Source organism: Eriocheir sinensis, unplaced genomic scaffold, assembly GCF_024679095.1.
Source record: "Eriocheir sinensis breed Jianghai 21 unplaced genomic scaffold, ASM2467909v1 Scaffold577, whole genome shotgun sequence".
Lineage (NCBI taxonomy): Eukaryota > Metazoa > Arthropoda > Malacostraca > Decapoda > Varunidae > Eriocheir > Eriocheir sinensis.
The window spans coordinates 121196-146204 of record NW_026111917.1 but is presented as its reverse complement, the minus strand read 5'-3'; the positions used below and the strand labels follow the sequence as shown (position 1 = coordinate 146204).

The 25009-nt window shown below is 46.8% G+C and overlaps 1 protein-coding gene across 1 annotated transcript in view; it reads left to right on the top strand.

Moving 5' to 3' along the window:
- Nucleotides 1-25009, top strand: part of LOC126993180 (uncharacterized) — a 77101-nt gene that overhangs the window by 36384 nt on the left and 15708 nt on the right. Inside the window, exon 5 of the mRNA XM_050852041.1 lies at nucleotides 23386-23492. Coding sequence (XP_050707998.1) covers nucleotides 23386-23492 — 107 coding nt within the window. The remainder of the gene's footprint in view (nucleotides 1-23385; nucleotides 23493-25009) is intronic.

Below are 25009 nucleotides of genomic sequence, written 5' to 3'. Positions count from 1 at the left end.
TAGACCGCGGCAGTTCCACTGAAGGATCTTGAATTTTATTTTTGCTTCTTCAGGGCGCCCCCAGAGAGGGACTTCCCTGTCGTAGCTTGGGGGTCGACCCCAGCGTTAGTGTTTTCCTTATCGGCCCTATGGCCGATGTGACTTGCCGGGAAACACCTACATTTCAGGGCTTCCACCTCCTGCCGCTGGCTTCCTCACCCTGCCTCCCTCAACCTTCCGCCACCCCGAAGAAGCGGAAAGAGAGGGGGACATGGGTGGGACCCCCGGCACAGGCTGTGCGGAGGGTGAGGACACGGGTGCCGGCAGGGCCACACCGTGGCATTTTGCAGCAGCAGCCACCGGCTGAGGGTCAGCCGGGGCCACTGGTGCAGGGGTGGTGGCTGCAGCCGGCACCCTGGATTCTTTCAGTGACCCAGAGCACTTTAGCAAGAGGGGTGTCCCCGACGGACTCCTCACTGTGTGAGCGCTTCTGCTGATGGGGCTCAATGCAGCCATCAGCAGTCGTCTGGTTGGATGCGGCGGCCTTTTGAGGCAAACTTGAGGTTGTACGTAGGAGGAACAGACTTAGCAGTGGCAGAACAGCGATGGGCATGGTCATTGAGGGCAGCGGCGTATGTCATTCCGGGGCTGGACATCTTGTTGAGGGCAAGTTGTTTTGCCTCAGCAAAGGACACCCTTTCCTGGCTGCGTATAATGAGGACTTCCCTTTCAAATTGGTAGCGCTCACATTCCTTTGATGAAGCAGGATGAGGCCCACCACAGTGGTAACACCGCACAGGGCCAGAGAAGTCGTCACCGTGGTTATCCGAGCCACAAGACACACACACTTTCGCAAGTCCATTTTTCAAGCGGCGACACGCCTGGGTGACGTCACCATATGCTTGACAATGGAAGCATCTTCTTGGGTTGAGGACATTAGGCTTCACGTTAAGGTTAATTAAGCCACGCCAGCTTGACAGTCTTTCGCAGTACTAGACGGCTGAATGTGAAAAACAGGGTTGATGTGGGTGTGAGTACTCCGTGTACTCTGTGTTGCACTCGTCGCACTGATGTCATGTCGTAATTTTTAAGTTCGGTCACCAGTCTTTCTTCTGAATAGCGGAGAAGGTCCCGTGAAAAGACAACTCCCCGAGATTGGTTCATGGTGGCATGGGGAGAGCAGGACACTGATGCACCCGGAACAGAGGTAATTGCGCGGAGCTTTGAGCTCTCCTCTGGTGACGAAACTTTAACAAGCAAGCTCCCGTCCCTTTGCGGCATGATGTTGGGCTCACGGCCACAAGCCTTGACCTGGGAACGGTGTACTTCAAAGATGTTGAGGTCGTTTATCGAGGAACCATCCACAGATTAAACTACAATGTACTTTTCGTATGAAACAGGCTCACATATACCAGGCAGAACTTATGTTTGGGAGACTGGGGAGTTCCCAGGTTTGTGAACTATCCCGTAGACCTTTCTGTCCCACGGACTTCTCGTGGGCAGGCCCTCTTGGGGATAGGGACTTCCCAGAAGCACAACCAGGAGCCGTGAAAGGCTCCAAGGTGGCGATGAAAGTAGACCTCGTGGGGGTAATCGGGGACAGGCGGACGCCAGGGAGAGAGGCAGGCCGAGGCAGGGAAGGATTACCTATACACGGGGGGTTCGTTTCACTTCCCCACACCCCCACTCACCACGGAGCCCCAAAAGGGGAGGCTGGACGTTGGGACCAGACCGCACCCAACAGCCCCAGGGGCATTGTATAAGTATACGAAACCACTGCCAGGCGTTTACGGCGGCCGTGGGACCGTTGCGATCGCCCACCCGGCAGTGACCGCTTGACCCCTATAGCCACCGCATGATCCTAGCCAGCGCATGACCAGCCGATTGATTCAGTGGGGCCACACTGAACCGCCCGTCTTACCCCAACCCTCCCACCAAAGGAGCGTGTTGCCACCGAGGGGAACAACACCCTGCCCCGCGGTGGACTCAACTCCCAGATGAGAGTGTGCAGGGAGTATACGGGATGCCACGCACGGCAAACACGTGGAGAGACCATTGCCCTGCACTAGGTGGTAAAAGGGCGGGCGCAGGCAACATCACCAGTAGGCCTCCTCTACCGGTGATGAGGGGGGAGCACTTGGTCCACGAGGCCAGCGGACATCGAGCCCTATCGAGGTAGGCAAGCCACCACGGTAGGTGGTGCCGCCGATCTCGCTTCAAGACCCGTCACCACGACAAGGTGACTCCCCTTCAACGAGCTTTGAGAAACAGAAGGACCGGGCGTGTGCGCAGGAGCATGCAGCAGCACTCTCAAATCGATTGGAGGTTCATGGTACTCTGAAGGACCCTGAAGAGTAGTGGGATACAGTTAAAGGTGAAATCCTCAAAGCTGCCGAGGAGTGTACTGAAGAGTGTCCAAGGTCTATGAGTGGAGTTGCCTAGAAGGAGACACTGGATAATATAGATGAAGGTATTGCTGTCAGGCTGACTGAGGACTCGCAGTGATACAAGACTGTCACTAAAAACTAGAGCCATTTTGAGGAGGGATAAGGAGAGGTATGTCAGAGGTTTTGTTGAGGATGTCGGGTTGTTTTATTGCGAACGACCTCAAACTCGCCTTTCGAGAACCGAAGAAGCTCCACTACAAAGCCACATCTCAGACGAGCACTATCCGAACGGCTGAAGGACAGATATATGTATAGTATAAGATCTGCTCGTTGGGACGAGTACTTTGAGCTGCTGCTCAGGGCAGAGACCCCCAAGCGGACAGCCTGCTCTTATGATAGCGGCTGCTGATCCACAAGTAAAAGACACAACACTCTCTCTTGCGGAGGTGAGAGAGGTTGTGAGGAAGTTAAAGGATGTAAAAGGAGCTGGAATTTGTAATATCATCGCAGAGATGCTAAAAGACGGAGGTGAAGCCAGTAGCTAGTAAGAAACCCGCCGGAATAGGCTCAAGCCACTCCCGGTGAGGCATATACGGGAGGCGAGAGGGTACTGCACGTCTATCAAAGACACTTCCCGTGTCCTCACTTTCAGTTTCCCCATTGCCTCCTCAACACCAGATGCTCTCTAACGACTATTTTTTTCACTTGCCAGATCACACTACATACACTGCACAAACCACTTACCCAAAATTTATGAAAATTCACTATGGCTGAAGTGACGAATAACTCTGATTCCCCAGCGGGGGGGGGGTAAAGGGGACCAGAAATACCTCCAGTGTGGATTCCACTCTTGACTTTTGACCTGAGAGATCTCATGATAGCTCTTCGAATTTTCCTTTATAAACTTCTGCAACATTCGCGGTCTTAGCTCATGTTTCCATTCTGTAGAACAATATATCTCCTCTTCTTAACCTCACCTCCTCCTAATCGAAACCTAGGAATGAAAGGCTAATGGCAGTAATCTATGCTCTGTTCCTTCCTACTACCTCTATTCTAACTTTCAATTCAAAGTTGGGTTTTACGTCTACGTACGCAAGATCACTTGCCCACGACCTTAACTCCAGAAATTTCCATCATCTGGCTAAGACTTATTTGTCATTCTTTTACCAAATACGTCTGTACTGTTTATCTTTCACTCAATTATACCTACTATGTAAAATTCATTGACTATTAGAACTATATATAAACTGGAGCACATTTTGCTTCACTCTCCCTTCACAAGAATCTCACTCCTGGGAGATTTCAATGTTCACCACCAGCTTTGGCTTTCATCCTCTCACTGACCAGCCTGGTGAACGAGCCTACAACTTTGCCCTCCTTTATGATCTAGAGCAGGTGGTTTAGCACCCTACACATATCCACGACCGCCTTGGAGATACGCCCAACATTCTAGACCTTTACCTCCAGCTTATTCTATCAAACTGTTCTCTTCGTTGGGCTCCTCAGATCACAACCTTATTGATATATTCTGGCCTATCAAAACTTCTGGACCCACCGAAGAGGCGGTGCTCCTGGCATTTCGTTTCAGCTCGGTGGAATGATCTGAGGATGTACTTTTCCGGTTTCCGGTGGAATAATTACTGCTTCCAAGAGAGAGACCCTTCTGTGTGTGCCCAGCAAATTACGGAGGTGATGATCTCCGGAATGGAGGCACACCCTCCACGTTCTTTCTCTACTCTACATCGGTTCAGTCACGCTTGTTCTTGTAATATAAGATAGAGAGGCATGTCACAAAAATTACAAGAGCCTTCGCACTCCCCCAACCATGCTAACCATTTCGAACGGAATCGCGCCAAATCATTTTTTTTTTTAGCTACCAAAAAGCCTTTCAACGATAGACAATCACTATGTTGCTTCCTCTATTCTTTTCAGAGGCTTCTGGCACCTAGACAAAATCATCTCCAGCAATTTCCCTTCATTCTTCCCTCCTCTCCTTAGTCCTGATGACAATACCGCTGTCACGTTTTTATCTAAAGCTCAACTTTTCGCTCAAACTTTCTTTAAAAATTCCATTAAGGACGATTTAGGGTTTTCTTCCATTCATCCCCCAACTGACTCAACTAGGTCCTTTGTTAAAATTCATAAGAATGATGTTTTGTATTCCCTCACTGGCCTCATTCCTAGGAAGGCTTATGGGGCTGATGGAGTGCCTCCAATTGTTCTTACAAACTGTGATTTCCGTGCTGACACCATCCATGGTCAAACTCTTTCGTCTTTGCCTTTCAACATCTATCTTTCCTTCCTACTGGAAGTACGCCAATACACAACCTGTGCCTAAGAAGGTCCACCACTCTAATCCTTCAGACCACCGTCCTATAGCTTTACTTTTTGTCTCTCTAAAGCTTTTGAAACAATCCTTAACAAGAACGTTCTTAATCACCTGTCAATTTCTCCTCTCTCCCTCCTTCCCAGTTCTTCTCCTCCTCTTCCTCCTCCTCCTTTTCTTCTTCCTCCCCCTCATCTTCCTCAAATCGTTTGACAAAGTTCCTCACCACCGACTGTTGCTTCAATTACAGGCTCACGGAGTAGAGGGTAACGTTTTGAATTGAGTCAGGGCGTGGCTTAGCAATGAGAAGCGAATGATGCAAATTAATGGTAAAAAAATCTAACTGGGGCTGTATGTAAAGGCTTAGAGATTGCGAGAGCTACGTTCGCCTCCAATGCCGAAGGTTCAGGATAGAAAATGATAGGTATCTCAGGAAGTGGGAAGGCAAACACTTGCTAACTTAACCTTAGGTTTATTAAATAACAAGTTAATAACACTGACATAACTCCTCCAACACGTACAGTAATCTAACCGTCTAGCATCCTCTCCACTCTCAATGATACTACCTAAATAGTAATCACATTACAGGCAGCTAAGAAAAGAGCACGAATAATCACGGGAGAGGAATGATAGAGAAGGTTAGACTTACCTGGTGCGGAGTCGTATACACGGAAGTCAATCAGGACAACCGAGGAACACTGTGCACACAATCACCACAAAGGTGTAACAAACATCAACAATGAACTTCCCCAAACACGTAACAGTGATATAACCGTCTATTAAACCTCACCATAGTAGTTCAAGTATAGCAACAACACAGCCTTTAGGCCAACACTGTGGGGAGGTTAAATAGAACAAGGTTAAAGATCACCTGGTGTGGGGTCGTGACAGTAGCACAGATGTAACGTAGCACAGCTCAAGACGAGACCGGAGGCAGCAGGATAAGAGTTCCGTCCCCTCTCTATACAGCGGCTTGAACAGGCAGAGAGAGAATCACTTCAGCCCACGAAAGTGATGTCTTCTAAATGAGGACCTCAGCAGAGTGGTGTGGATGTATGTTGCCGGCAGAAGGCTGGAGGTCACTGAGGATATTAACAAGACGGAGATCAGTCAACACCACCGATTCTCCTCGCGGGTTCGAAGCGTGCATCGGCAACTCACGTGAAGCATCACGCGTGGATAAGTGGTAGTTACGGTGGCGTGATGTTCCTAAGCACACGGAAACACACACACACACACACACACACATAAAGTTATATGAGGGTTGCCGGCGGCCCTTACACTGTATTACGTGTGTGGTCCCATGGTGTTCGGTATTAGGTCCACTGTTGTTTAGCATTTATATCAATGACTTAGATACAGGTATTAGTAATGATGTCAGTAAGTTTGCTGATGATATCAAGATCGGTTGAGTGATTAAGTCGGGTCAGGACGCTAGTATATTCCAGGATAAACTAAACAAAAAATATGATTGGGTGGAAAAATGGCAGATGGCGTTCAATGTAGGGAAGTGCAGTATTCAGAGTGTAGGTAGGAACAACCCCTCACATACCTATTACTTAAATGACACTCCCATAAACAGGTCTGGGTGTGCGAGAGGGATTTAGGGGTCTTCGTGAGCTCTGATCTCCGCCCATGGGTAGGCTATAATGCATTCAAGCTAAAAATCGAGCAAACCGGGTACTGGGATTCATTTCAAAGAGCGTAAGCAACAGAAGCACCGAAGTCATCCTCAAGCTTTATTTAGCATTAGTTAGGCCTCCTCTTGATTATGCTGTTCAGTTATAGTCACCTTATTATAGAATGTACATCGAAATGTTAGAATTGGTTCAGATGAGGATGACTAAGATGATTCACTGGGTAAGAAACTTGCCATACGAGGAAACACTCAAACAAATAAACTTGCACTCTCTAGAAAGGCGAATTGTGCGTGGAGACTTGATCGAAGGTTATAAATGGATGAAGGGCTTTAAAAAGGGGGATCATGATTACTTCTGATGGTAAGAGAACCAGGTAGGACACGTAGTAATGGGTTTAAACTGGATAATTTCAGATTCAACAGGGACTTTGCCACAAATTGGTTTACCAACAGAGTGGTAGATGAGTGGAACAGGCTGGGCAATCATGTGTGAGTGACAATACCATAGTTTCATTCAAAAATAGATTACATGAATTCATGGGCAGTGATATTAGATTGGGTTAGATTCACAGGAGCTGCCTTGCACAGGTCCACCGACGTCATGCAGACCCTTATGATCTTATGTTTTAACCTTCTCTCTGATCGACAGTATGGGTTTCGCAAGGGGCGCTCTACTGGTGATCTTCCTCCTTTCTGAACTAACTCTTGGTCATCCTCTCTTTAGCTCCGTTCACGCTGTGCCGACTCTGGGCCACGACAACCCAGCGACTCAGGGTATACGAGGTCTTGGGTGTGGAATGTTGATGTGAAAGGGTCGCACATGGTCTGTCCGACCATGTGCGAGCTATGCAGCATCTTCAGTCTTTCATCCCTTATACTGGTAAACTCTGAAACAATCTTCCTTTCTCTGTATTTTCTTCTGCTTACGACTTGAATATCGGAACATCTTTCCTTCCTGCTGGAAGTACGCCTTCGTACAGCCTGTGCCTAAGAAAGGTGACCGTTCCAATCCCTCAAACTATCGCCCTATAGCTTTGCTTTCCTGTCTATCTAAAGCTTTTGAATCAATCCTTAACCGGAAGATTCAAAAGCACCTTTCCACTTCTAACATTCTGTCTGATCGCCAGTATGGGTTTCGTAAGAGGCGTTCTACTGGCGATCTTCTTGCTCTCTTACCTGACTCTTGGTCATCCTCTCTTAGCCGTTTCGGTGAAACTTTCTCAGTTGCGCTAGACATATCGAAAGCCTTCGATAGAGTCTGGCACAAGTCTTTGCTTTCTAATCTGCCCTCTTTCGGATTCCATCCCTCTCTCTGTTCCTTTATCTCCAGTTTCCTTCCCGGCCGTTCTATCTTTGCGTCGGTAGATGGTCACTGTTCTTCCCCTAAACCTATCAACAGTGGTGTTCCACAGGGCTCTGTTCTATCACCCACTCTCTTCCTATTATTCATCAATGACCTTCTTTCCATAACAAACTGTCCTGTCCACTCATACGCCGACTACTCCACTCTGCATTATTCAACTTCTTTCAAAAGAAGACCATCACAACAGGTAGTACTTGACTCCAGACTGGAGACTGCAGAACGTTTAACCTCAAACCTTGCTATCATTTCCGATTGGGGTAGAAGGAACCTTGTGTCCTTCAATGCCTCAAAAACTCAATTTCTCCACCTATCAATTCGACACAATCTTCCAAACACCTATCCCCTATTCTTCGACAACACTCAGCTGTCACCTTCTTCAACACTGAATATCCTCGGTCTATCCTAACTCAAAATCGTAACTGGAAACTTCACATCTCCTCTCTCACTAAATCAGCTTCCTCGAGGTTGGGCGTTCTGTATCGTCTCCGCCAGTTCTTCTCCCCCGCACAGTTGCTAACCATATACAGGGGCCTTGTCCGCCCTCGTATGGAGTATGCATTTCACGTGTGGAGGGGGCTCCACTCACACAGCTCTTCTGGACAGAGTGGAGTCTAAGGCTCTTCGTCTCATCAGCTCTCCTCCTCTTACTGATAGTTTTCTACCTCTTAAATTCCGCCGCAATGTTGCCTCTCTTTCTACTTCTATCGATATTTTCACGCTGACTGCTCTTCTGAACTTGCTAACTGCATGCCTCCCCCCCTCCTGCGGCCTCGCCTCACACGACTTTCTGATCAAGCTCATCCCTATACTGTCCAAACCCCTTATGCAAGAGTTAACCAGCATCTTCACTCTTTCATCCCTCACACTGGTAAACTCTGGAACGATCTTCCCTCATCTGTATTTTCTCCTGCCTACGACTTGAACTCTTTCAAGAGGAGGGTATCAGGACACCTCTCCTCCCGAAATTGATTTCTCTTTTTGGCCACTCTATTAAGGACAGTATGTAGCGGGCTTTTTTTTTTCATTATTGTTTTCTTTTTTTACGCCCTTGAACTGTCTCCTCTGCTGTAAAAAAAAAAGAAAAAAAAAAGTTTCCTCTCCTTTGGCTCTCATCAATACTCTTATTAGTTAGGGACAGTGATTCGCGGGCTTTTTGTCTTTTTTTTCTTTTTTTTTGTCCTTGAGCTGCTTCGTTTATTGAAAAAAATGATCCGTGGGCTGCATGCACTGTTGTCTGCGGTGTGCTTAGTAGGCAGGGTAAAGTGCCCGCTCACCTGCTGCTGATTTGAATTCGACTCCGTCTGCTAAAGTATCTGAGACCTGAGCAATCTGGGCTCACGTCCGGTAAGTCAACAATTGACCGAAGAATAGCACTTCGCGTCCTTTAACGAACACCGACTTGAGTCTCGACAGTGGCTACTCGCAGCCTTTGTCGAGCTCAAGTTGGCTTTTCACTCGATATATCGTGAGGCACTCTAGGGCAGCTTGCGGATACGTGGGTGTCAAGGGTCAGCTACGATGCTGAGACCGAAATGTTGAACAAACTAGGAAAATAAGCAGCAGTTTTCTTTATGAAAAGTAACAAAACCCCGAACGGCTTCACAGCCAACCGAAGACGCCAACAGAAGACTTCAGTCCACCCGTCTAGACACTGCGCCGACCGTATGGTTTCGTCTGTCCTCCGTCCCGTCCGTCTTGATGATGCGATCGCCGTACATCTCCGTCCTTCCTCAGGTCATTGCAAGTATGGGCAATGGCGTAGTAGTATGACACTGGAGCGTCAGGGGCAGGGCAGCCAGGATGCCGGCAACGGAAGGAGGGAGAGGGGTGGGCACTCGACACCAGCCTACGGTTCAAAAGATAGCCCGGCAAAACTCGCAGCTACAGGTGGAGAGTGGAGAGTGTGCTCAGAGAGGAGCTCAGCTGCTGTCTAACGTGAGAGGTGTTGAGTATCCGCAAATTCACTTACTCAAGCGGGTCGAACAGGCTTTATAGGTTCATCATTTGGCTTCGAATGGTTCGATGAGTGACGTGAAGCGAACTGGTCGGCAAGTCGTTCGCCTTGCTTCAGGTTGGTTGCTGGCCCTCACAGTAGGAATCTTAGATTGAGAGTGCTGTGAAGTATGAGGTTCTTCCCTTGCAATTCAGGAGTGATACAGTTCAGTCTATTCATGTATGTGGTGACGACACTGAGATCACCACAATGTCCACATGCCTTGGTAGCGTAGTGCATGACAATGAGGGGTCTTACCTGTGGTGTGTTGCGGCTGCTGCAGCAGTCTGATGATCTGCAGTATCCCGCAGCAGGTTCCCCGACGGTGTGGAAGGAAACTCAGCTCAACACTAGTAGGTTCTTATTGCTAGAGACAAGTAAGCGGCGTTCCAAGCCAGTGTGTAAGTCGTGACATCTACGAGCCAACTAACGAGAAGGACGAGCGGGCAAAGCGTTGCCACGTATCTCTGTGTTGCCACGTCATCAGACTAAACTGTATACAGAGAATCGTACAAATGATTGTGTAGAAATATACTGTACATATGATGTGACTGTTAGTGAGGCAAAGTGGTAACATATAAATAGGGAACATGTGTCACATCACTTACCTACACCTCCCTCCCCCCTCACGCTCGTAGTTCCATCTCGAGCGGACTCTATCCTGCCAGCCTTTGAGATTTGGGTGGGGCTATGGGGGATACGACAGTTCTTTGTCAGAGCAAGGGACCACAGGGGTGTGTGGTAGGGGGTCAACACCAGGGGGCGGCATTGTACGTAATAACGTAAGAACACCCCCAACACCGCCGAGGTTGCCCCACAAAACTCGGCCGTTGGGAAGACGCACCTCAGAGTCTCGTCACATTCCGCAGCCCATGACGACCCCGACCTTGTCCCAGCAGTGAGATGTATCGTTTTGAACTCGAACCGTCTGTCCTACACTCAACCTAGGTCGTACTGTCGTTTCACTTGTTCAACACGGGCGGCGGTGCGGCGGTCACGGTCCTCACCGTTGGCGTGCCATTCCTTCGAAAAGGGCTGGGGATGGGCAGGTACTCAGGTGCGGAGTGGGTGGCCGTACGGGATCTGCGCTGGAGAACGGCCCATGGTGTTGGGGGTGTTCCGTAGTTCCAGGGGGCACGGTCGAACTCCTTGCAATCGATGTTGCCAGAGGGCGCCGTCTTCAGGATAAGGTGCTTGACAGCCTTTATGGCGACTTCAGCGTGGCCATTAGACGGCGGATAGTGCGGCAAAGAAACCACGTGATGAACACTCCAACGCTTCAAGAACTCTTGGAAGTCGTGGCTGGTTAATTGTGGTCCGCCATCCGTCCTCAGACGAAGGGGAACACCAGTCTCCCTGAAGTAACGGCAGAAGATGCGTGTGGTGTTGGAGGCGGTGGTACCACCTTTGCAGGGGGCGACGACAGGCCATCCGGAGAGTCGGTCGGCGACGACAAGGAAGTGATTCCCTGCAGCCGCGAAGAATTCTGCCAAAGCATACTAGAAGGGCCTGTGAGGGTGGTCGTCGTTCAAGAGGGGTTCTTGTGGAAGGCTGGGCTGGAGCACCTGGCATGGCTCACAGGCCCTGACAGTACTGGTGATGTCAGGATCAATGCCCGGCCAGAAGACAGTCTGACGTGCCCGTCGTTTCGTAGCTTCCACATCCCTGTGACTGTCGTGGGTGCGGCGGCGAAGGGCGGCAGGAACAACGATCCTGGCTCCGTAAAGGGCGAGGTCACCGTCGGTGAAAAGGTCGTCCCGTAGTTTTCAGAAGGACAAGAAGTAAGGAACTGTGAAGATCGTAGTGGTGAGGAGGAAAGCCCGAGGTCACGCAGTCCTTGAGACGGATGTAGGATGTGTCTTCTCTTATTGCAGCTCGAAGCTCCTGTAGAGTCCTGTCGGGGTCCTGAGGTGAGTGGTCTTCCTCGGAGACCACGTCGTTGACGGTCGTGACGGCCCTGAGGTGTGCTGTTGCATCAGCACTAGCGATCTCGTCCTTAGGAGTAAGCTGGTGTATTGGGGCTCGGGACAAGGCATCGGGAATGCTGCGGTACTTGCCGGCGCGCCATACAGCCGTAAAAAGGAAGGGCGAAGTCTTTTTCTTCAGGCGCTGTAGTGGTGGATTCTCAACCGCGTCCAAGGAGTAGTGATTCAGAATCGGGACGAGTGGCCGGTAATCCGTCATCAAGATGAGGTGTTGTAGACCAACGACCGATTCCATGTAGTCGAGAAGCATCTGTCTGGAGGACAATTGGAAGGGTTTGGTCAAAGGACGAGAGCACTGTGGGGCTCAGAAAGGCCGCCTTGACCCTACGGAGCGCATTTTCGTGGTTAGCGGTCCAGACGAATGCTCTCTTGGGGCTCATCACGGGGAGTAGGGGCTGGGCTGAGGTGGTGCTGTCAGGGATGAACTCGGCCAACTGGTTGACTAATCCCATGAAGGAGCGTAGATCAGTCGGAGCGGGGAAGTCCCTGATCGCGGCGAGCTGGTCAAGATCCGCTGAGATGTCTTTTCCTGAGAACTTGTATCCACAAAAGTTCACACAGGGTGCTGCGGCAACGAACGTGTCATTGTTGAGAGTAATCCCGAACTTTCGGCTTCCTCGAGGCTGGGCGTACTGTACCGTCTCCGCCAGTTCTTCTCCCCTGCACAGTTGCTGTCCATATACAGGGGCCTTGTCCGCCCTCGTATGGAGTATGCATCTCATGTGTGGGGGGGCTCCACCCACGCAGCTCTTCTGGACAGAGTGGAGGCTAAGGTTCTTCGTCTCATCAGCTCTCCTCCTCATACTGATAGTCTTCTACCTCTTAAATTCCGCCGCAATGTTGCCTCTCTTTCTATCTTCTATCGATATTTCCACGCTGACTGCTCTTCTGAACTTGCTAACTGCATGCCTCCCCCTCCGCGGCCCCGCTGCACTCGACTTTCTACTCATGCTCATCCCTATACTGTCCAAACCCCTTATGCAAGAGTTAACCAGCATCTTCACTCTTTCATCCCTCACGCTGGTAAACTCTGGAACAATCTTCCTTCATCTGTATTTCCTCCTGCCTACGACTTGAACTCTTTCAAGAGGAGGGTATCAGGACACCTCTCCTCCCGTATTTGATCTTGCTTTCGGCCACATCTTTTGTTTCTTTTTTAGGAGCAGCGAGTAGCGGGCCTTTTTTTATTATTGTTTTCTTTTTTTGTGTGCCCTTGAGCTGCCTCCTTTGTTGTAAAAAAAAAAAAAAAAAATGTCATGGATCCTGTAGAGGTGGGTGGCGAAGTCCTCATCGTAGAGAAGAATATCGTCCACGACCTTGACGCAGTTCTGTACACCCTGGAGAGCCATGTCACCGCGAAGGCAAAAGGTGTCGCCTGTAGCTGCGAAGCCCATGGGTCCTCAGCAGTGTTGCAAACGGCTGTACGGCGTAATGAACGATCCTCTTCGGCCAGTTCCATCTGCCAATACCCGCATAAAGTGTCCGCCATGGTGAAAATCTTGCTTTCGAGTCCACGCCGCGAACGGCGCCGGTAAAGGGTGTGATGGGCGAGAAACCTGGCTGTTAAGGTTGGTGAGGTCAACGGTGATACGGACTCCGGAGTTCTTGGCGAATACAACGAGTGGGTGGCGTGATTCTCAAGATTCATCGCCGGCAGGCTTAATAATGCCCTGAGCCACCATGGAGTTAAGTTTTTGCTTAACCTGGCTCCGAAATGGGAAAGGGATCTGACGGGGTGTGTGAATGGCGAATGGAACTGCGTTGTCCTTGAGGTGGATCCTCATTGGAGGGGACGCCAATGCCATAAGAGGGGCTGCGTTGAGGTTCTCCTTAGAGACTAGCACTTTTTTGAACTCCCGTAGAAAGAAGTCTCGGGCTTCTGCAGGTGGCGTGGCGGCAGGAAGTGGCGGCTCCATGTATCGATTCACGTGTTGCACCGTCAGACTCGACAATGGGAATTGAGGAGAGATGATACCCAAAGTTTGGCAGTGACTGTAAGACAGAACACTGAACACCGTCGTGGGCCTATATAGTAGCCGAACAGGATAGCTTGCATAATGTGAGAGTGGGCGTTAAGGTATTCAGGGTGGTGCCATAGTAGAGCCGTCTGTAGTAAGTGTTGTGGTCGTAGGTGGAGGATTCAAACTACTGCGAGGAATCTCCAGGAGGGTGAGGTGCTGGGGGCCCATGACTGAGACGTCCGCGCCTGTATCTGGCAACATCTGGATACGGGATGTGACGGCACCGTAGTAGATGAGTACACAGGTGGGCTTGGGCTAGCAGGCAGGAGAAGGAGACTCTACGCGACGACAGCTGGACTCCTATGAGGCCTGAAGCTTGCCTGAAGAAGGTGGCGAAACCTTGTCGGTGGGACGAGAGAGCGGGTCAATTTGGTGTCTTAGCCCAATGACCTCGTCGACCACAGTTGTTGCACTTGCTCTCTGTTGCGGGGCACTTGTCTGAAGGACTATGCTTCCGTATACAGAAGGGGCAGGGAGCAACTGGCTTCGAAGGGGGTTTAGAAGCGGGAGCCTTCTTGCGTCCTTTTTGCTTCTTGTAACTTGAGTTGAGAGGGCGTGGCACGGATAGCAGAGATTGCCTTCCTGGTAGCCTCGTAGGAGGGACAAGCGTGGACGACGTCCCGTAGTGACACGGTCTTGTCGAGAGAGATGAGCTTCTGGACTAACTCCTCGTGTCGCAGTCCCCTAAGGCTAACCATCTTGAATTTTGTCTTCTCGCAGACTGAAGATCCAGCCAGCAAAAAATGTGGGCCCCATGTGGGCAACATATGGAAAAATGTGGGCAATAATATGGGTTCCCCATTCGGCAATCTTGGTGGGCCCCGGATAGGCAAATATGGGCCCCACATTTGCCCACACGGACCCCAGATGGGGGATGCAACAGGGTATCTGTGTGGGGCCCAAGTGGGCAGAGTGGGCCCCATGTAGTAACTATATGGGCATGCATGGGCAACATTCCCATAGATGCACAGGATGATAGTTCCTGCTGCCCACAGATCCATTGTTGGAACTCAAATGATATCCCTATGTACAGTCGCTCTACGAAGTGTTGAGACAGTTTGCACTGATTTTCGTTCAAATAATACATAATATTATTCGAAGGGAAGGGATGTTTAGGAGTGATTTTGTTATAGATACACAAAATATGATATTAGGAAAGGAAATAAATTCAATAGAGTGGAAGTTTTGACCTTATATCGATATATTAAGCAGCTCTGCCGAAACATTTTGATACGGTTTTCGTTCAAGACATTAAAAGAGTCAAATTAGTTATATGTGAAGACTAAGTATATATATATATATATATATATATATATATATATATATATATATATATATATATATATATATATATATATATATATATATATATCGTCTGCATCATATATATATATATATATAGATATATATATATATATATATATATATATATATATATATATATATATACTGTCTTTCTTTCAGTGTAGTGATAAACCCTATATTATAAAATAATAGGACAAAATAATTAGCTGCACTTCATTTGATGAAATGCGAAATAAATACTATATAATGAACTCGCATTTGATGATGACGTCTTAGGGAACGACATTCATGTATAACTATATAAATCTTGTGTGTGTGAAATCAGCGAGATTCTGAAGAAGAAAAAAAATCACAAAATCAATTGTTTATATTTTTAATTAACGGTAAAATCCAAAGAGAAGTATCGACAAGTGGCCAGACACATGATTCAAAGTTGCACGAGACACACGGCAGACGACGCGATATAGCCTATTGTCTTGGTAGAGACGATGCTTGGTCGGCGCTGCACTGTTAGCCTACTACTTTCTTTCATTCATCACTGTCGAGGTAATTACATACATCTGATCGAAATAATATTATTTATAACTTGTAGGGATGAATAGTAAAGTAACCTCGACTCTGCCCTGGCGATTCTGTAAATGAATGTGGCTACATAGCCTAGCATTCCAATACGTTTCTCTTCGCCACATTCACATAGAGTACACTGTTAAGTTTTCGTTGCATTTAAGGGAATCACTGATATTTATTAGGTGTGTGCAAAACTAGACTTTAAAATTAAGTAGCTTTATAAAAGTCGGTAGAGACTGTTTCCCCGAGGGTAGTTGCCAGATGTCGCCAGCCTACGCTCCATGTCCGAAAGATTATGAAAACTGTGTCAACACTTCGTAGCGCGACAGTACATCAGTCATGTTGACATGGTTTCAAATCCTTGAAAGTTGCCTTTCAAGGATTTGAAACCAAGAAATTACTATCAACAAAAGGCAATAAACTGATGTACATAGGGATGTCATTTGAGCTCCAGCAATGGATCTGTGGGCAGCAGGAACTATCATCCTGTTCGCTTAAGTACAGTAGCCATGCTTATCAACCCGAGGCAAATCTATCAGGCAGATGTACCAACACAAAAATACACTCCATGAGAGCACATTAGGAAATCCCGGTCTTGGCAATGACCTTTCTCAGGGGCTCTGGGCTGCTCGGCCAGGCAGCCTAGGAATCACCAACAACAACCTGAGGCAAAAATTATGTACACGTACTTAAAACTAAATCCTGGTTTATTGCTTTTTGAAAACTGCAAAAACACAAGTTATTTTTCATCCAATTGAAAATAATGCACTGGTTCCATAGGCCATGAATAGCCAGCCAACCAACTAATTCTGAACATGGGTTTGCTGGAAAATAATAAATGAAAATAATCAATGCAATAAAATCAACACATGAATAACAGCAGAATATGATTTGTACCTGTCTACTACTTTTGTGCAGGTACAGTCGCGATATGAAGTGATGTCGCCGTGTACGTTTATTTTCGATCACGCAAGTATCGTTATATATTTTCAAGAGTACCATTATTTTCCTGTGTCTTCAACATAACTTAACTAAATATATTTTACAAGCTAGAAAAAAAATAGAAAGGAAATATTCAATGATGTCTTACGAAGAGTTGTCGAAATATTTTGACACAAAGTGTTTTCGTTCAGCAAGGAACAAGCCAAATGAAGTCCAAATATCGACATATTACTCAAACAGAAAGTAAAATTATCTTTTCATGATCATTGTTGACAACAATAAATCTAACATATGCACAATATATAGGACATGCATGATTAGTCGATATCCTAAACTAGGATGGCGTAATTTATTTAATTTATACTCTCGCATGATGACATCATCGCCCGCGCTCCATACCTATTATTCACCCCTGATTCACTCTTTCCCTTTAGTGGTCAACATGACGATAACAAAAGCTTTCCGTGGACTTCTAATGCATGACAGTGATCAAAGGAAGATGCCCACAGCCTATAACTACCGTAGGATAGTTGGAGATGGAAAAATAAGAATAAATAGCTTCAGAATAGGAATGTTTTGTAACTCCAAGCTCACTCTTTGCCGCCGATCGCAAACATCATTGCCTTTCTTGGTCAATATAACGATGATAAAAGCTTCATGTAGACTTCTAATGCTTGGAGGTGATCAGTGGAACATGTCCACAGCTTATAACTGCCATAGAATAATCGAGGAAGGTGGGGAAATAAGAATATATGGCTTTGAAATGGAGGTGGTGGTCGGGGGGGTAGGCTATACACAGCGTTGCCAAATATTAGGCTATGGTCGAGTGTTCGTGGAGGCGTCCGGAATTTTGATAGTTCAGATATGGCAACCTTACCTATGAAGGCATTCTTCATTCACCATCGTTACTGAGCAATGTTACTATATATTTCAGTGCCCGTGCTTATGATCAGAAGCTCTCATAGTGAATAAGAGGTGTTTAATGTGAAACCTTATTATTTGATCGTTTCTTAATCAATAAAACGCAAAGTAATGACAGTAACTGTCCATTCGCTTCGTGCCATACTGTGCGTGTGTATTAATAACTGCAGAAGACAGTTCATGGAATGACCCAGAATATATATATATATATATATATATATATATATATATATATATATATATATATATATATATATATATATATATATATATATATATATATATATATATATATATATATATATATATATATATATATATATATATATATCGCCTAAATCTGAACAACGTATAACAACTGTTTTGCAAAGATAAGCACACGACGTGAGCTAAATCATTTCAAGGTTGTCTTCAGTACTGAAGACAACACATGACATTCGCAGTCGCATTTTTTAAAACAAATGAATGTATAATTGTAATTCAGGTACTACTATGTTATTTTACCGTGTTTTACATCACAACGTATTATAGATTATCATTAAAAGGGAACATTATAACATAAACAATAAATACACATCACTTCCGTTACCTTCAAATGCTCCCGTACGAAACATTTTGAGAGCGGCGACATCACTTCATATCGCGACTGTACATAAATTGCTTCTCCTAAGAGCACGAAAGCCCAGCTGTCTCAAGGTCATGCCTCTCAAATGTGGTTAATACAAAAACATAACAGGGGTAGGTGGGTGTGCAAGTGCTATATAAAACAGCCCATACTGCACAACTAAAACAACTTCAAATAATGTCCTCATGAAGAAATACTCTGATTATTGCAATTTGGATTACCAGCAGTCATTATATACACTCGACCCTCGATTTAACGGATAAATGAACAAACGGACAAAATCTGGAGCGCAGAAATCAGTCCAAATCTTCTACATTTGATTCAGTTACGCTTACCCTCTAATGATACCCAAAATAATAGTCAACAAAGCAAGCCTCCTCCTACCGTGCCTAACAGTATATAGCTAGGAACTATTATAGCAAGAGAGGCAGAATTTTTGGTATAAATTCTCTCACTAGTCTCAGTCCGATTGCAGACAACAAATAAGTAGGGCAAGGTCAGGCCTATAGCTATCAACACACGGCCTACATATATACAGCAGTACCCGGTAAGTCAAAGAACAGATACAGAGTAGACAAACATGTACAGTAGGCCTACTACATGTACTACATAATAGTACCTACAACATAAAATACCCACCAAAGCAAGGGAAAATTTGGTACAATTAATTAACAGCTGGCACCTAAATTAAAATTATTGTTCCACACCCACCTTTTTCTCCTCACCCGTACGTCGGATGGCCACCACCGGGGGTGTCAATAGCAACAATCCACTACACATGCAAAAACACTAGCTGGCAAGTGCACACTCACACCAACATACAATTTACAGGCACTCATTGCACAGAGTGCACCCTCTCGCTCACACCATTCCAGCCAGAGTTAAATCAGGTTAGATTACGTTAGTTTAGGTTGGTTTTAGTTAGGTTAATTTTAGTTAGGTTGGGTTTAGTTACATTAGCAGGAATGGGTGTGAGCGCGAGGGTGCACTCTGCGCAATGAGTGCCCAATTTACGTAGGTATACCATCCAAACCCGCACTCACACACAAGGAATAACCACTCACACATACTCACACCTATATAGATGTGTAACGATTTAGAAAAAGATGTACACACTGAGACACATATGTTTCTGCCAAAACAGGTTTTCTCCTGACGGTGGCAAGAAAAGAAGTTAAATTCACACCGTTACACAAGTAATACGAGCAACATACGTACCGTACTGTACACCATACCGTACACGAAACAATTCCACACACATCATACTGTTAGTATTAGATGCAAACGGCAGGTCTGAGCAACAAAGACGGGGGAGGGCGAGAGCGATCTTATTGTACATGTTCTTGTGTATTTGCTGGGGCCCGTGTAGGCTGTGGTACCACAGCCTCTAGGTAGTGTCCCAAAGGTGCAAATAGCAGGTGGATGACTGTTGATGATGATGTGGTAGATGATGAGTTGAGTTGCTCCGTTTTCTTGAGAAAGGTTCTGGTGAGTTTTAGGATTTTGAAGGCCTGGCCAGTTTCTTGGTTACCATTCAGGAGGTCAGATACTGTGGGTCTGTGGATGTGGAGTGAGGCCAGTGAGTGGAGGAGTGTCCCTGGTTCTGGTTCTGGTGTTTTTCCCTCCAAAAACCGCTTGATCTTGATTTTACAGGAAACAACAACTTCCTCTTGAGTCAGGCTTTTGGAACGGCAACTCCTGTAAAGAAAAGTAGGTAAATTTATCGCAGAGGGCAGAATAGGATTTAGGGGTTGAAACTATTTTTCCTGATAATTTCGATGTGCTTTTTAAGAATGATACTTTTTCCCATCGCAATTTTTTTTTTTTCCCCACCCCCTCCTAACCAAACCTAACCTACCTAACCTAACCTAAATTAAAGGGGGAAGGAAAAAAACATTTATATATTTTTATTTTTTCAATTAAAAAAATCCCCTCCCACCCCCTAACGTAACCAAAACTAACCTAACCTAACCCACCTAACCTAACTTTACCTAAAGTGTAGGGGGCTGGGGGGAGGCAAAAAATTGCGATGGAAAAAAATTGCCATATTTATAATCAGCACATCGAAATCTATCAGAAAAAAGTATTTTCAACCCCAAAATCCTATTCTGACCTCTGCGATAATAATACCGAAAAATACATACGAACAATACACAGCATACACAATATATTCTCTTAACCTGGAGCACCACTTTCTCTCCAAGTACTCCTTCACTGCCACAATCATCTTTTCAGTCGTCTCCCCACATAGTCCCAGCAGCAACACCATCCATTTCTACCTGCTCTTTCCACCATTTCATTCTCACTAATACATCCCAGTTCTTACAGAACTACTCTCATCATCTCCCTTCTCTCTATCATACTTCTCACATTCCAGTACCACGCGTTCAACAGTTTCATCCTCTCGTCACACAGGTGCACAAGGTTCCTGTTTTCCAAGTTTCGAGTTGGTCTTGATACCAACACAGGAAACCAAAGCTCACGCCTCTCACACGCCACTCCACTCCACATGGTGGCCACACCACTCTCACACATGCCACAGGTGCTCACAGGCATCTTCAAGAGTAAGTAGGCTTACTCACAGCTAAAACTAGGGTCAGAAGAGTAGCAAAATCGTCGTTAAATCAGGTGAATCAGGTCCGTCCTTCTTCCCTCTCCGCTCCATTTTGAATATTATTGATCTTGATCTTGATGTTACAGGTGACTCAAGATTCCTCATGAGTCAGGCCTTTGAAACGGCAGCTGCCGTAAAAGACAAAACAAAAACATACGAACAATACACAAAATACACACTACTCTTTACACCTGGAACACCACAATCATCGTCTGTCATCTCCTCACTCTTTATTGTTTGCGCCTTTTCCTCGGCCGGACTAAACAGCTTTGTAACAAAATAATGTGCTATCCAGATCAATAATGAAGTTTTATTTCAGCTTTTCAGGCTTCGAAACTATAATGACCTTTAAAATTAGAGAAAATTCACAAAATACATTTCAGAACACTCCTGACAGCTGATCCAAAGTGGCCCACATTGCCCATATGGGTCCTACTTCAGACCCATGCTTATAAACATTGCCCACATATTGCCCACAAAGGGCCCACATGGGCTACATGGGCCCAACTCCGCCCACTCACAAACCCATATGGGGCCCACATTTTTTTGCTGGCTGGGGAGTGTCCTAGGCGAACATCTTCCTTCTGTTTGCAACTTAAAAGTTCTCTGCGACATAGAGCCTCGTTGCGTAGACTCTTTATGTGTGCCTTTAGAGAATCGAAAAACTCTTCCACGGTCTTGTCGGTGTCCGTAGAGATGATGAGAGTGGGCTCCAATATCCTCTGCGTCTCTAGAGTAAGGCACATCCTCATCTGTATGAGCTGCTTCTCCCTGGGAAGCTTCGACAGGTCGACCATAGTTGCGGAGTCGTCCCAGCGACGTTGCCATTCGCTAAAGATCGGAAAGGTTGCATTTGTGGAGGAGAGGCGGACGGAGTGGGTGGCGTGTCTGGAGACGTGGTGGCAGCACCGGGGGGGGGGGGGGGGGGGGTCCGCAGCTGAAGTAAGGCTGTGCAACGAGCTTGCTCTTTCTGTTCCTTTTCCCGGCGTCGTGCCTCGTCTTCCTGGCGTCTCCTTGTGTCCGCCTGTAGACGAGTCTGCTTCAGGTATTTGATGAGATGTAACTGAGCCTGTCGCGGTCTGTGTGCAGTAAGGTTGAAGAATTAGTGAAGAGCCGTAATCTGACACACCGTCCTTTATACCGCCCAATGCGCCCTCTGCTTAAGCTGCAGTAGACTCCTGAAATGAGTCACCGTCGGCAGGGCCGTCGGGATGGGGGTCCATGGCTTAGTGCACGGTCCAGTCGGTGTGTGGCATCGAATGAGTGCAATTCGTCACGGCCTGATCACGTGTAGGACTCGTAATCGCCAGCAGGTACCCTCCCGAGCAAGTACTCTTTATCGTCAATCTATGGGTACTGCCAATGTGTGCGTGCGAGCGTGCAGGGGGCTCACGGAGGGCAAAGAGACGTGCCTCCTGAGCCTCTGGAGGGGCACAGGCACCGCAAACGAGCACTGAAACACTGTAGAGTGCACACACACACTATACTGGCACTGAGGCTGCACTAGAAGGCACGCATGGAGCACTGTAATCCTGGGGTGGTAGGGTTGGCAATGAGCGGCAGCGGGGCGGGTGTCATGCCACTCATGAACTGCTCATGGGTGGAAACGCCGATCTCTTTTGCGTCATGTGGTGTGTTGCGGCTGCTGTAGCAGTCTGAGGATCTGTAGTATCCCGCAGCAGGCTTCCCCGAAGGTCTGGAAGGAAACTCGGCTCAACACTAGTAGGTTCTTATTGCTAGAGACAAGTAAGAGGCGTTCCAAATGAGTGTGTAAGTCGTGACAGCTGCGAATCAACTAACCGTCGAGAGGGATGAGCGGGCATAGCGTTGAAACGTCTCACTGTTTTGCCACATCATCAGAATAAACTGTATACATTGTCGTAAAAATGGAAGTGTAGAAATATACATACGATGTGAATGTTAATGAAGCAAAGTGGTGACATAAATAGGGAACATTTGTCACATCACTAATCTAGATTACTCATTAAGTCATTCGGCGGATTGGCCTGGTCCACGGTGTTATGGACTCGCTCAACATGAGTATATGGCGTTGTCGATATCTGTAGAGGCGGACAAATAGTCGAATCTTAAAGTAACGTGCTCCCTGTTTTACTGTATGGCTGAGACATTGGGTAGCTATTTGGGGACGCGTGTTGATGTTTATGGTACCGAGGGCCTTCGTTTGATCATTAGGTATAGCTGCCATGACTTCCGTGTCGAACCAGCATCTACTTCCTGCATGAAACTGAATCGAGGGCTGTTATCGGCTTAGTCCGTGACCGCTAACTCCGCCTATACGGGCACGTGGCGAGCCTCCCGGACGTCGATGTTGCTCATATGTTTGTTTCTGTTTGAGACAATCCTGAGCGAAGGAGACCAAAGGGACGCCCACGTAACTCATAGCTGAGGAAAGTCGATCGATTCTTGTAAGGGGCAAGAGTAGGAAGGGCAGCTGCGTGGAGGCTTGGCCGGGCTGATCGTCTGGGGAGGAGTCGGTGGGTGAGTGAAGCGACGCGCCTCCTGGTGTAGTGGTAATAGTTTTAGCATTATTGTGACATTGGTGATTAGGATAATGAAAATAAGAATGATGAGTAACTAAAATGTCATTTTAATTGATGAACGTTATGTGTAAGTAATACACAGTGATGCATGCAAGAGAACGTCAAGGACTGACCACAACTTGCGCCACGCCTGATACCATCACTGTTGTGTCGGCAGGATTCTCTCACCAAGCTGCTGCTGCCTCAGGGCGTCTATCCCGACGTGTCTTCCTGCGCTGTGCTGAACCCTCAGGTGGAATTTACTACCCCGGACATCGGCTTCATGTGAGTCATTCTTGCTCTTGTTTAAAAGTTTGATTAGTAATAATTATAATGAACCAGGAGAGGAAATTCAGGGAGATGTTATCCATTGAAGGTAGAAGTCTGCGTTTTTTAATAGTGCTTGGGTTGTAATGGAAATTTTACACACGAAGTTTTTTTTGCTTTATGTGCATTGTAAGGAGGCGGTGGCTGAGTGGTTAGCTTGTCGGCCCCGCACTCCGCCGCGTTGTCCATGATGCGGGTTCGAATTCGCCGCTAACCACCTGAGATTTTTCAGTCACCGCCGAGTGGCCTAAGACTACCCACATGCTGTCCTGAAGACCACCCATCAACCCGGACCATAATTTCCGATTTGGGCAAGAAGAACTTTGTGTCTTTCAACGCCTCAAAAACTCAGTCTCTCTACCTCTCAACTCAGCACAATCTTCCAAACACCTCACTGCGTAAGTGTATATTATAATGTACATGTGAATGTGTGGATGTATGTCGCAACGCCATGGCACAGCCGCCATCAGTGCATAGGTTGTGCTTAGGAAGTGTTCCTTGCCGTGAGAACAGCTAACAAGTGAAAATTATTTGTGTGAAATAGGGTACCTATCCGAACGGTCACTCTGTTTAAGGCTCAATAATCCCCACACACACGCCATTCCTTTCCAGACGGTTTAGGAACCATAGGGAGCGGTGACGCCCAATAGCTCCGCGAGGGTTGAATAATATCCCCCTTAAGAAGAAAATCAAACTCTGCCTTCGTTACTCAGAGTCGGTGAGGAGGCAGGCGTCGTGGTCGCTCGTAGACTGGCGGGCTGGTCGTATCCATGTGATGGAATACGCCATTAACAATAGCTGGTCGTTATGCAAGAGGATTTGTAAGGGTAGGAAAATCTCGGAGAAGGTTTGCATACTCCGTAATGGCATGAATGAAAGTAATACGATGACTCTCACACCAGGCGACATTACTAGCAATAGCCATGCGGGATGCCTGTGACGTAAACAGTGGCTGCTAGGGTCAAGTAGTACTTTATGATATGTCAGGAAGTTGTACCCCAGGATGGGTTGAGTAACTTCAGGAATAACAAAGTCCCACGGAAACTTTCGTGCCGGGCCGAAGTCCAGCATGATTTGCTCTGTGCCGCACGTCGCAATAGTGTTCCGCTATTATCTTATTTTATTATATTTTATTTTGTTTTTTACACTGGTGGAAGCAGCTCAAGAAAAAAAAAAGAAACAATGGGAAAGAAGCCCGATAATTACTGCCCAAATAAAGAAGAGTTTAAAAGAGTGGTCAAAAGAAAGGTCAATTACGGGAGGAGAGATGTCTCGATACTCACCTCTTGAAAAAGTTCAAGTCGTAGGTAGGTGGAAATACAGATGAAGGAAGGCTGTTCTAGAGTTTACCAGTGAAGGGGATGAAAGAGTGTAAATGCTGGTTAACTCTTGCAACATGGTTTTGGACAGTGTAGGGATGAGCTAGAGTTTAAAGTCGAGTGCAGCGGGGCCGCTTGATGGGAGGAAGGCATGCA